The sequence below is a fragment of the Sus scrofa genome, chromosome 1 (genome assembly GCF_054392235.1).
Source record: "Sus scrofa isolate SSC_HxYL_T2T_F1_AM1 chromosome 1, Sscrofa_HxYL_maternal_Yorkshire_Landrace_v2.0, whole genome shotgun sequence".
NCBI lineage: Eukaryota > Metazoa > Chordata > Mammalia > Artiodactyla > Suidae > Sus > Sus scrofa.
Window position 1 is genome coordinate 48,890,115 of NC_139383.1, and position 13,838 is coordinate 48,903,952.

The 13,838-nt window shown below is 37.9% G+C and overlaps 1 protein-coding gene across 25 annotated transcripts in view; it reads left to right on the plus strand.

Annotated features, from left to right (window-relative positions):
* Window positions 1-71: 71 nt before the first annotated feature.
* Window positions 72-13,838, plus strand: part of ADGRB3 (adhesion G protein-coupled receptor B3) — a 732,591-nt gene continuing 718,824 nt past the window's right edge. For 12 of the 25 annotated variants that reach the window (XM_021072833.2, XM_021072856.2, XM_021072841.2 and 9 more), the window contains exons 1-3: window positions 72-582; window positions 1,996-2,161; window positions 3,251-4,022. In XM_021072833.2, the coding sequence (XP_020928492.1) occupies window positions 3,266-4,022 (757 nt within the window). In that variant the 5' untranslated portion in view covers window positions 72-582; window positions 1,996-2,161; window positions 3,251-3,265. The remainder of the gene's footprint in view (window positions 583-1,995; window positions 2,162-3,250; window positions 4,023-13,838) is intronic. The other 13 variants (XM_021072838.2, XM_084958584.1, XM_021072848.2 and 10 more) reach the window with 3 other exon arrangements.

Consider the following 13,838-nt stretch of genomic DNA (forward strand, 5'->3'; position numbering starts at 1 on the left):
GTCCGTCCATCAGTACCTGCGGGGCGGGGGGAACGGGAGGAGGAGGCGGGAGGAGAGCGGAAAGAGAAAGCATAAGCTTGAGCCTTCCGAGCCGACCACGAACACTCCCGTAATAAACCCACCGCCCCAACCAATCTGCCTTAGCAGCCGCCGCCGCTTCTCGTCTCAGCGCTTTCTTGGCTTCTTGGCTGACCGGTTTGTTGGGGGGGTAGATTCGGAAAAACAAATCCTCGCTCTTAAGCCACTTGCATTTTTTTGTCTCCTTAGTGTCTGCCTTCGGGGGGGGCTCCCCGCCCCCGCCACCGCCTCGGTTGGAGGTTGGATTCAATTGGATACGGCGTAGGCTCCGGGGTCCTGGGTTTTTCTCCCACCCCTCCCCTCTTTGACTCGCACCCCCACCCCATCTTTTGCTCCTCTTATGTGTGCGTTTAAAAAAAATCAATCCTGATTTTTGAAGCTCAGCCGGGGAAAATGGGCAACGGTGCTTGGGACCGAAGGGGAGTCTCTCCGTCACTGTTGCTGGGACGCGTGCCTGTGCTGGTGTCTTAGAGCAAGAGCCTCCCTGAGCTTTCGGAGTGGAAGGTAAGGAAGGGGGTCCAGGGGTCACCTTCCCTCTTGCCAGGGTCGCCACCGAGGAGCTCTCGGCTAGCTGTTTGCGGAGGGAGGACCAGGAAAGGCAAGGCTGTTGCTGGCTGATGGAGGGGCTGCGAGCAAACCCGACTGTCTGCATTTACTTAAACGCCGCAGTTGAAAAGTTAGAGAAGTCTGGTTTTCAAGAGATGTGCTGGGTTGAAAGGAATCGGCAGCGAGACCTAGAAAATCTGACGGTTGTGTGTGACTGGGGTAATTTTATGGGGGGATATTTTAGGTTAAAAGGAAATTAAGATTAGGGGAGGCAGTGGGTCTTGTGTTGGGGAAAATTCAGTGGAGTGATGGCGCCGTCTATGTTCGGCTAAACTAAAGTGTCACCCAGAAAATCAGTTTTGAGGAGATCTAAACTAAAGGCCGGTTTGCTCCTCAGCAGGAAACAAATAAATAAATAAATGCAACATCCTTGAAGCCTCGGTGGCTGGCTCTTAATACCCCATTCTTTATTTCTTAGAGAAATAGAATTGTTTGAAGTGGCCCTGCAGTCGGGGGCTGGCGGGGGGTGGGGTGAGGGTGGTGGTGGCGACAGAGTTCAGTGATTCATTTTTGATTATTTAGAATAAAAGGAGACTCCGTACACCGAGGCTAAAAATGATTAAAATAAAGACATTATATTGAGGGGGCTTTCTTGAGCAGGCTTGAAAGTGAAATCAGAGCCATTTCCTCACTCTTTCGAATCCTTGATGGGCACAGCAATGCAGACATGCACTGTCAAATAAATGGAAGCAAAAGTAACCGGATTTCATTAGGGAAAGAAATACGACCTCTTTTTGAGTTACTGATTATAAAATGAAGCCCCCTTTCATGGATGGAATTCCTAATTTAGACACTTATTGTCACATTGGCTCTCAACGCCTACACTCTATCCTGAAGAACACTGCGCAGACCTGCATTGCCTGCAAAGTGCTACAGCAAAAAAAAAAAAAAAAAAAAAAAAGGAATTATTTCCAGAATTTCCTATAACTTTGCCTATTTTTTAACCTTTAAATGCTCATTGGCTTTATTTTCTCAAGAAGAAAATGCATTATTCATTGAGCTGTATGTTTGAATCAGAGAACACTGTTTTGATAAACCCAGCAATTCTGATGTTATTTTAAACTGCTGCTCTATAGAGATTTAGAGTTGGGGCTGTTTTTGCTTATATCAAAGCATGGAATTGGAATTATGATCTGGGGAATGCAGATCTGTCTTCCGGGACTTCAGTCACTGGATTGTGTGTGCATGCGTTGGTGTATGTTATGCAATGGGAAAGAAGAGGGTTTTATCCTTTGGTTCAGACAGGACCCAGGCAAAGACAATGAAAACTCTTAACTATATATATGTCTGTATGTCTGTCTCTGTTTACAGAACAGTGGAAGAGACTGCAGCCTAAAGACTTTTAAAATTAACTTGGCATCACTTTTCTCAGCTCAAAGGCTAAACAAAAAAGCAGTGTCATTTATTCTAAGAAATAACTTCTTAAAGGTTAAAGCTGAAAAATATTCAAGTTACTTTTGGATAACAACTTACAGAGGTAAATATAACCAAGGCTTACTGTATTATGCAAGGCCAGGTTAAAAAAATATAGAGGAAAAAAAGAGAGCTTTGGTGCTGTTGTTGGATAGGGAGCAATTCAATACTTGAAATCTTCTAGGAAAGACAATGCTAATATCGTTTAGCTACCCTGTGTAAATCTTAAATTACAGTAGCTAACTCTAGATAAAATAGCCCTAATTAAAAAAAAAAAATTGAAAGACTGAAACCAGTTCAGTTCCTGTGGTTCTGGGATTTTTCACTCACATCGCCTTTGGGTACAGATACTAATACAGTGATCCACTTTATGTATCCCAAGAGGGCACGTCACATTGAAATGACTGCCTTAAATCCTGGTTCTCAATAATGATGTCCAAAGACAAGTCTTGCCTATGTATCTGCCCTTTCTTGGATGATGATTTAAACATTCTGTTAATCCACATGAATACCTGTGTTTTTGCACAGGAATTTCCCATCAGTTCACACAGTGGCCCCTGCAAAGATGAGAAGGAGCATTTGGGCAATGATATTTCAGCTGCAACAAATTATCATTTGTGCTTTTAAAATTGAGGCTATCATTTATCATAATTACTTTCACATTTAAAAGAAAAGAAATAATATGATGACAGCTGTTCACAGATTATCAGATTAGATTTTATGTGATGTTTACTGCAGGCAGAGAGAGGGCTGAGGCGCAGAAAAGGTTGCATATGTTGCTTAAAAATATTTCAAAAATGAACGTTTAGGCTATTACATTTTAAAGACATTTTTCCTTTTCTTTCAATAGAATCATAATGCAATAGAAGGAAATCCTGGTAGATAATTAAGAGCATTCCTATTAATTATCTATTAAATATTATTTTTAAATTGAATGTAGACTTTTGGCCATTGTAAACTACCACGTGAGGGCGCTGTTCACACAGCAACAGATAATTTTCTGGCGTTATAAAATAAAAATTACCTGTCCTTCTTTTAAAAGGGATTTTTACTGAAATCTTGAAAACAGCTGGCTGTAATACTGGAAGGAGTTTGTTTTTTCCAATGCGCATAGACTCCTACTTGCATTTTACTTTCATTGCCATTTTTACAGGCCAAATGACATAGGATGAAGGCTGTTCGTAACCTGCTGATTTATATATTTTCCACCTATCTCCTGGTTATGTTTGGATTTAATGCTGCCCAAGACTTCTGGTGTTCAACTTTGGTGAAGGGAGTAATTTATGGATCGTATTCTGTAAGTGAAATGTTTCCCAAAAACTTTACAAACTGCACTTGGACGCTGGAAAATCCAGATCCAACCAAATATAGCATTTACCTGAAATTTTCCAAAAAGGACCTTAGCTGCTCTAACTTTTCCCTCCTGGCTTATCAGTTTGATCATTTTTCCCATGAAAAAATAAAGGATCTTTTAAGAAAGAATCATTCTATAATGCAACTCTGCGAATCCAAGAATGCTTTCGTTTTTCTACAATATGATAAAAATTTTATTCAAATACGTCGGGTCTTTCCAACCGATTTTCCAGGATTACAGAAAAAAGGTGAAGAAGATCAGAAATCTTTTTTTGAGTTTTTGGTATTGAACAAGGTGAGCCCAAGCCAGTTTGGTTGCCATGTATTATGCACTTGGTTGGAGAGCTGCTTAAAATCAGAAAATGGGAGAACAGAATCATGCGGGATCATGTATACAAAATGCACCTGCCCTCAGCATTTGGGCGAGTGGGGGATCGACGACCAGTCGCTGGTTTTGTTAAATAACGTGGTGTTGCCTCTGAATGAGCAGACCGAGGGCTGCCTGACCCAAGAGCTGCAAACCACTCAGGTCTGCAATCTCACCAGAGAGGCCAAACGACCGCCCAAAGAAGGTAAGCGCCGGCCGAGAGGGGGGAGATGGGGGTTGGGGGGGGGGGGGTAAAACGTGCTGTGATGTCTATACACTGGCCTAACCCTTGTTCCTTTACTCTTGTCACCTTTGGATTTATTTGATTTGTAATCTTCATTGATGAAGGCCTTTAGTTTCAAGGTTTTAGGGATGGGGCGGTGAGGATAGGAAAGCGCTAAGCAGCTTGCGCCCAGGTGCGAGTGGAATATTCAAGAGGAAAGAGATGCAAAAACGCAGAGCCAGTTTGTGCTGGAGGTCGGTGAGGAGGGAGAGGGACGCTTTCTTAGGCTACTGACGGACACACACACAACACACACACCTGTGAATAGATCTGTAGTTTTTTCCCTTCTGCTCCTGCCCACCCTGTCATCTGTGACCCCTTTCTAGGTTGGAATTTGGTGCGTCACGACTAAAAGGTGACACAAACTCAAAAGCAGGCCTGTGTGGACCAAATGACTTGCTGACACCTGAAGACAGGGGTGCTCATCCCCGGCAGGCCCGGGATTGTGTTTCAGACGCTTGGCCCAGGGAGTCCTGGGCAAGCTCTTGGGTCAAGGGAAGCTCCCTGGGGGGCGCAGACTCCGGTTTCCCAGCCCTGAGGTCACGTGAGGGCCGGCGGCGGGCGGAATTAACACTGGCGGGTCCCGCAAGATCCGGTACCCGGAGTGCACGAATTCTGCTCCTTATCTTCTGCGTCCCCAGTCGATGCTCGCGAGTAGAGGGAGCTTGTCAGAGACGAGCAAGATAGAAAAGCAGTGCTATGGAAGTGCGGAGGAAAGAGGGAAAGTACAGGAATGATGTAGAGCTTACACCCAGATCCTAGTGGGGGAGCTGCCTGAGGATTTGAGGCTGTGGATTGTGTTTAATAAGGCAAGAAAACTGGCATATTTTGAGAAAATGACTTTCCCATTTGGAAGGGTAGGGGATGCGGTCCATTCGTTTGAGGGCACAGCTGGTACAGATTCGGTCTTACTCCCCAACCCTGCAACCAGAGTGTGTGTTGATTTTTTTTATGCAGGAAATGTTTTCTGATCGCCACAAAGATCCTTGTCTGTGGAAGGGGACAGCCAAGCACCAGTCGCTCTCCCCCTCCGCCTCCCCCAACAGAAGTTGTCTTTGTGGCCAATATAAAATTGACACGTTGTTGGAGAATTTTCTTTAAGGGTAGCCAAGGGTTTGGGGGCAGGGGTTGGGGAAAGAGAGAAAAGGACTTAACCAGCGAAAAGCGGTGATTTTTCTGCTGAAAACATTTTGGGAGATGGGGGTTATGGAAGAGCCATGGCAGGAGGGGAAAAGAAGTGTTAGAAAATAAATGCAGACGGATGTCATTGAGGGAGGGGTGAAAAACCTTTAAGATTTCTACAGGTCAGTGTTTCACTAACAGCTGTGACTGAAGAAAGCAAAGTGGTTTTAAATTACAGGAGTTATTTTCTTTAGTAAAAATCCCAGAGAAGCACTTTCAACTGCAGGGATGGTATTTAACACCATTTAAAACCAATTAGTGTCCCTTAGAATAAGAAGCTACAGTACACAAGAAAAGTGTGATGTTACAAACTGGCTAATAAGACGGTTAACACCAGAAACTCATTTTTGCCTGTTTGTTGTATTGTTTTAATACAGTTTAGAAAAGATATCTCTTCGGTGGTGAAAATTTTATCATCAAATTGACCACTGAGGACAGTGGAATGAGAATCCAGTTTTACAACCTTTTTTTTTTTTTTTTTTTTTTTTGTGAATGGTAGCCAGTGACAAAAACAGTTGTGTACACCCTAACATGTTCAAAGATTTTGCTGGTGGTGATCATGAAGCGTGGGTGAAGACAGTGTTGGGATTTACACAAGTTGGACTAGATGGCCATTTGTTTTAGTGAATGACTAAGAATAAGAATGATTTTAGACATTAGATGTTTAAATCATGGGGAAGAATTACATTTCTTTTGGCTAATTAGCTGGCAGAATGAGAAAGAATACCTCCATATTGTATTAAAACTGTTAACATGTTAGCACAGCTGAAGAGGAAAAGTTTATGTAATAGGGAAGAAGATATACTTTATCAGCCTATACTCTGCATTTACATTGGTGCTCTTGAATTGCTTAGGTATTCTGAGTCAGAAACATAAGCATAAGTAATTCCTGATGACATAATTGAAGCTGATGCATTTGTAAGTAATTCTTATATAATATGTTTATAACACTCCTTACCTTATTCAAAGAAGACCTTTTGGGCTATGCTGCACTGTAGGAAAAGGAATGTGAAAATCTGTGCAGACTCTTAATTTAGTCAAATTTATGAAAAGTACACTAAATCTTAAACATTTGATATATGAAATGTAAAATCTTATGAATTATTGAACACTATTTCAGATAAAATACCACACACTGATACTCCCAGGGCTTGAGGTTTGTAATTACATATAGTTGTGCTAGTCATACCCAGTTTTATTCCCAAATTTCTTCACTTTATTTGATAACATGTAATTCCAGCTTCTAAAATGGGGTTTTAAAAATTCCACTTATATTTTGTATTACCTTATTATACATCTTCTATGAAAAAAACAACTATCCTATAAATCATCAGGGGAATAAATACAAGATTATTCCCCATAGTGTCTGATTTACTATAATAAGCACTGACTCAGAAACCTTGAGTAGAACTATTTTCCACATTGATTACATCATAGAGGTGGCACAAATTTGATGAATTATCTTTACATTCCTGTAGATAGAATTGTTTTATGTGATGCTGATAGTCATGGCAAAGTTACACCAAATGCTGAATATTTTAAATGTGTCCATTGGAATTATGATAGTTAGTATTTGAGAAAACTATAGGCTCCTAGCAATAAGATGTCTGTTTTGAGACAGGATTAGTACTAAGATGTTTGTTAATACATTCATGAACTTAAGAACTTCATAGCCAGAAAATAACAAGAAGACTGTCACTGGAGTGACAATTGCAAATGTTATCTCAAATACATTATAAGACTAAAATTGAATGTTGCTTCATTAAAGTGTTAAATTTTAAGTATCTTCCTACTGAAGATCATATTTGACATATTTGAGAGTGCCACATGATTATAGAAACTTAGTTGTCATTTCCCAACTTTTATGTGAAATTTTGAAAACCAAGTAAATCAGCAGAATGAAGCCTGTAACAAATAATGTCTTATTTCAGGCAGTTATTTTTTTTTAAACAAAAAACCTATGAGCAGTGTGTATAACTATTTTTAAAAGAAAACTGAAACAGTATTGCTGTTTTTCAGGTAAAAGTCTGGGGAGAGACTCACATTTATTCATGAGGTCTTTATTATTTTTTAGAGAACTCTTAGCAAAGATGATTCTGGACTATAAAGCTAAAATATAAAAGATGATATGTGGTCTTTTTTTGTTACAACTTCACTTAAAATAAATTTAAAACAGTTTGGAGAGAGAAATTCCACACCAGGGTGTCTAAATCCTACAATAAGTCTTAATGGAACCTTTGTTTCCTCCTTACATCAATGGCGCTACTTATGCGAAGAGAGATTGGGATCCCTGTATAGATTCCAGGAAATCCGAACACACACACTTATTTGTCTTTTCATCCTGCTTCTGCTAATCCTTGATAATCAACCACCCCTGGGAAGTCTCATCATGTGCCTGTGTAAAATCTAGCCTGTTTGTGTGTTTGCACTTTTAGACACAGATCTAGAGTAATTTGTGTGTCTCGTAGTTTTAAGCACTTTCCTTTCTTTCTACTTTTCTCTTTTTGCCCCCATCACTGCTTTCACTTTCCTCTTTACTCTCCTTTGATCTTACTTCCTTTCCAAATGCCATGATCCAACACTCCTTATCAGAATGTAGGAAGGCATATTGAGTCTGTTCCTTGAAGACACGGAGCCAGACAGTTCACCTCACCCTTTGGCTGGGCCCCTAGCCCTTTGCGCATACTGCACTTCTGTTCCAGCATTTATCATCTGGAGTGCATCTCTCTTTTATATTGCCATCTCCTACCACTAGGCTTGCAAGTTCTTCAAATATTCAGACTTGGTCTTCCAGCTGTCTAGCACAGTAAACAGAGCTTCAGTAAATACTGGTTGAGACGAATGATAAATGAACAACAACAAAACATCTTAATAGGAAAGATAGCAATCACTTGGTTAAAATCAAAATGATAAAAATACATCATTTGGGGATAGCTGCCACCTTATCCTATCTCTTTTTTTAGGGGATGATAGCTACCATTTATAACATTTCCAGTTCCATTAATGCACTACTTATACCAGCTCCCAATTTCAAGATATTGTTTGATAACATTTTAAAAGAACAAGAAGAATGGAGTCATTGAGAAATAATCTTAATTCCATATATATTTTTTTCATAGAATAATTATAAATATAACACTCTATACATGGCTGCCTACAAAAGCAGTGGTAGGAAAATTTACCAATTTCTGTTTGTCTTCATTTCTATGTTCCTCTCTTATGCCTCTAGCATTACTTTTACATAAATGACATTTCCCAAATCCTTTCTTCCACAATTTGAAGACAAACATATGCAAACTCTTTCCAAGAAAGAAGAAAAGAGTGTTTGCATGTCAAGTCCAGTGCTTCTGTTACTCATTCCTGGTTATGATTTGTAAGTATAGTAATAGTAGCATATTACTAAAATTATAGGCTTGGTCAAGCAAGACACCCTAATTTTTGCTTTTGACATTGTAGAATTTCATCAAACAATTTAGGAAGTGGCTCAGATATATAGTATTAATGTAAAAGCTCCATTATATGGCAACAGTTTTTGTAGACAGTAGATTAAAATATCAAAAAATGTGTACACCTGTGTGTCATGCAGTTTTAGTATCAGCTGTAGGTAAATGTGTTTCAGGTTGGTTTTCTTCAAAACTGAGATGGGGATCTTTACCTAGAGTCTGGCTTCATGCATTTCTTTTCTTCATTTCCTAATAGAAGAGATTTATAAAATACAGGGTTCTTTAGAGTCAGTTTGATATATATCGCCCCTGGATCTGAAATCAATGTTAGTTCAAAAATCAACCATTCTTACTTTTTCAAAATTTCATGAGATCAGTATGAAGACCCTGAACCAGGTTTGAATCTGCTCCTTCATCTCAGGACACAGAACTGTGTTCTTCTGTGTTACTACATCTCCTCTTGGATGGTTGGGTAATGCTAATTCCTCAGAGTACAGGAGAACAGGATATGACATTATATAGTTAAAAAAAAAAACCACTAATGAAATTAATGGCTTGGAATATTTTAGTTCCTGTCAGCCCTGTAGAATTTTCTTACCAATTCAATTAACTAATACAAATCAGAGAGGTATTCACTTTTTCTAAGGGTGTCACTTTGAAATGAAAGGTTCGTTTTGGTGTAAGATGCACTTGGGTCCTCAGTGTGATTCAGCCAACTCATAGCATCTTGGACAAGTGACTGAACCTCACTGAGCTTGACTCATCAGTCTGTACTGCAGTAGAGTGGATATTAAATGAGATTGCACATGGAAAACATACCAATGCTCAAGTTATATTTGCCCCCCAATTCAGTTTCTGAAACCTTTTTAAAACTCTTATCTTTTGGCTATAAAAGATAGAGAATTGATAATAAATAATGAAGTAGATTGCCATTTAATTATTTGAACTTGTTTAGGAATTTAGGGCTTTTAACAAAGAATCACTAAGCATCTTGAATGTGTGTCTGTTTTGTATTACACAAAGAAAAGGTCGCATCTGGATACCTTTGTGTTGACGGAGGAATGACTAATACATCAAATAGATCAAGCTGGTGCCGTGTGAGTCATCCTTGGGCTGGGAAACTAATGTCCTTTGGATATCATTGCTGATTTTTCTTAAAGTCTGTAAAATTTAAATGTAAATTAAATAGTTTCCAAATATTTTACTTTTGCTGCATTATGCAAAGTTAAGTTCATGTTTTAAGATCTGTTTTGAAAACAAATTATCTTGTAATACCATTTGGAAAAAAGTAGAACTTTTTAAAAAAAAATTTCACTGAATTGTGATCAGTTATTATGGACCAGTGAGTCCCAAGATTCCCCCAAAGGCATACATATTCAGATATTGAATAGAACAATTTTAAATTTACATCAGAAAATTTTTTAGAATCATTTGAAGATTCTGATAATTTCTTAAAAATAGCAAAATGCCATCTGTAAGGCTACATGAAGTGCCAAATGCTGTTTTCAGTTACCTTTCAACTGTCATTTAGGAATTTTGCTCACATGCAGAGAACTGACTTAGCTACATATCTATTAAAGGTTAATAAGTAATATATATTTCTTCTAGTTATCACAGAAAATGTAATAAGTAACAAGTATATAGTAAATAAATTAGTGTGGAGTTATTTCTCTCAAAGAAAATTCTGTGAATAGAATTTTCTGAAATCTGACATGTTTGCTGATGTGCATTTTCCCCATAATCATCTACTTATCACATTCATGATGCTTAGCACATGTTATAAAATATGAAGGCAATATGGTTACTCTTTGGTTTCTGCCATGTTACGTGAACCTAATCTGGGATATTATATTCTTAAATTATTTCTTCTAGAGAAGAGATTTCTTTGGGGACTGAGAGTTGTTTGGGAAAATAGACCAAATATGTCCATGGAAAAGCCATTGAGCATCAATGGAAATGGATTACAATGTTTGAAAGCAGCTTACATGCACTTAGATATAATAAGCATTAAAACAATTTTGGAATCAACCTGAGAAGATTACCTTGGTGCATTACCTTTTAGCAATAAATATGTTAAGGTGATATAAATGTCACACAAATACTTGCTCTCCTGGGTAATTCATCCTGGGTGAATGGTACAGAGTAGTATTTATTTCACATCATTTCTAATCGTGTTCCTCCATTTTAAAATAATTATTAAAAATCTGATAATTAAAAAAATTAATTTCTACACTTGCATATCTAAATAGGGATAATCTGTTCTCTTTAATAAACACTTTTTAAAGAGGAGCTTCATCTGTATATCACTCCTAAGAAAATAAAGAAGTAAAGTGTTTTCATAAGCATTTTATGAATTAAAAGAATTATAATGAAACCTAATATTGAGAAAGAACTTTCTGATTTGCAAAGGCACATACTATTTGACTAGGGCAAGGAACTGTGTGAGCTGCCTGTTATTTACTCTACCGATGTGGCCCTATTATACACTAAAGACCATGGCTTTCCTTTCTCTAAAACTTTTAATACAAATTGGTTCAAATGAAAAATGTAGAAATTTCAAAGCTGTGAGTTTCCTGTTTCTGGAGCACTTGAATCTAGTCACAAATTCTCAGATTCATAACGGGCTTAAGGCCTTATCTTGTCCAAATCTTATCTGATTCAAGGAATCCCAGTCTTCAGATGTCATGAGAACATTATTTTAGCTGAACATAAATGTTTATATTTAATACATCTTCCGTAATGTAAAAGAGACATAGTCATTTAGGTCGATTGGATAGATCATTAAACAAGAACAAAAAACCCTGGTATCTAGCCAGGACAATAATCAGAGTATACTTTGCTATAGTACTGAATACAGACTTGTTTCTACAAATCAGTCTTCAGTCATTACATTTTTGTCCTTTGGTATGTATTATTTAAACAAATATGGTGTAGGTCTCAAAAAACTATTGATTTTCAGTCAAGCTCATTAAATTTAAAGAGCAATGTGTTTCAAGTTCAGAGTCTGTCTAGATGTGGGAAGGTGATTTAGCAAGGTCTGTCTTGGATTTTCATTTCATTGTCATTCTCCAGAGAAATCTGTGTTTTGCAGAAATAACAAGTAGTATTTTCTAGTTATGGTGCGTTGAGAAATACTGTTGCTGGTGGGAGATGAGTGAGGTCAGGGTCCCTGTTGTCTTCGCAGGGTCACAGCTTCGGTTGGTGGGCTTGCCCTTCTAGCTCTGAAAACCACTCTTCTCTCACTCCTTAGGCCCGTTAGAATCTCCTTGATTCTAACTCCACGACTATACCCTACTTGGTTTCTCCAAGCTTTATCCACGCCTTACTCTCTTCTCAAATTACCTTATTTGAGGACACCGTCTGTTTCTTAGTGGGACCCTGCTTGGTACAGGGGGGCATGAATTTGGCAGTGAGGTGATTTCTGATTACTTTGAGATTGGTCTGAAACCAATGTTTTCAGTTTCGATTCTTCCTTTTAATGTGCTAAAAGTTTTATATAATAATTAGCCCTTGTTCAGGTTGGCATCTATTCCAGACCAAAGAAACTAACAATAATAATAATTAAAGAACTGAGCTCATGAAAGTGAAAATCAGTTGGCCGTGTTTTTTCATTTTTTAAAGTTTTATTGACATATAGTTGATTTACAGTGTTGTGATCATTTCTGCTCTACAACGAAGTGATTCAGTTATACATATATACATGTCCATTCTTTTTCAGATTATTTTCCCATTTAGATTATTACAGAATAGTGAGTAGAGTTCCCTGTGCTATACATCAGGTCTTGGTTGGAGTTGGCCTTTTTTTTTTTTTTTTTTTTAAGCTCAGTTGAAGTATTTTTTACACAAATCCTAACTCAACATCAGTATGTGTTTATCTTCATAAATCCATTGAGTTTAGACCCTTATACACTAATTTTTCTATATTTACCTGTTGGCTTGTTGATTACTTTGTTTTAAAAGAATCATCTGATAGAAGTTCCTGTTGTGGTTCAGCAGGTTAAGAACCTGACATAATGTCCCTGAGGATGCAGGTTCAATCCCCGGCCTCACTCAGTTGGGCTAAGGGTCTGATGTTGATGCAGGCTGCAGCTTAGGCCACAGATGTGGCTTGGATCCGGCATTGCTGTGGCTGTTGTGTAGGCTGTGGCTGTGGTGTAGACCTGACCAGGAACTTCCATATGCCGCAGGTGTTGCTGTAAAGAGAAAAAAAAAAAATCACTTAACACGCATACATTCATACGCATCTTATATACGGTTTTTCAATGTTGATGTGAATGCAGAATATTTGAACTGACCTGGATATTCAAAGAAAGTTTTATGAGTTGATAATTTCAAGACTCACATATAAAATGATAAAAAATCCTGGCAGATTAATATTTAATTCTAATTTTGTATCATTATACTACAAAATATATAATGTAAATATAAAATAAAAATGGAATTTCTGTTGCTAATATAAATTTCATTTGCCTGCTGATTTCACAGTACCTCTCAAAGCAAAAACAAATATAAAAACAGGAGTCACACAAAACATTTTTTTCTTTTTTGTTTCATTGCAAAAAAGAAATCAAGGCAGCTAAGTTTGCCCTTATAATTTCATGAAGAAAATTGCAGTTTTTAAACTCTTTCTCTTTGTTAGTTTTTGGGTTGCCCTTCAGGTCAAAGAAGGGTCCTGAGTGGGAGAAAGAAAAGTAACTTCAAAAAAAGGGGTGGAGGTGCTAATTTTTTTTTCTTTCCTTCTCTTGAAATATAGCTTTATGATTTTTTTTGAATAGGTGATATAACAAGTACTTATTAACCAGTGGGTGCTTTTGGAAATATTTCTTCTAATGTTTGCCCCTCCTAATAATTGTAATGTGGAAAAGAGGGCACCTTGGGAGACAGGAATCTGTTTACTTTATATAATCTTTCCACGTAAATCTGGCAGATTTTCAAAGACATGCTTCTCCACTGTGGACTGAGAAATTTCAGTTTATTTTGGCTTCCCAGAGAGGTCAGCTTCCTTTACAGAAATGTCAGCCAGTGGTCAGTTCTCTTTGGCTGGCCTTGGTTTTTATAACTTAGAGGGCAAACAATGTATATTTTTTAAGTGATGCCTGAGAAATTAACCAAG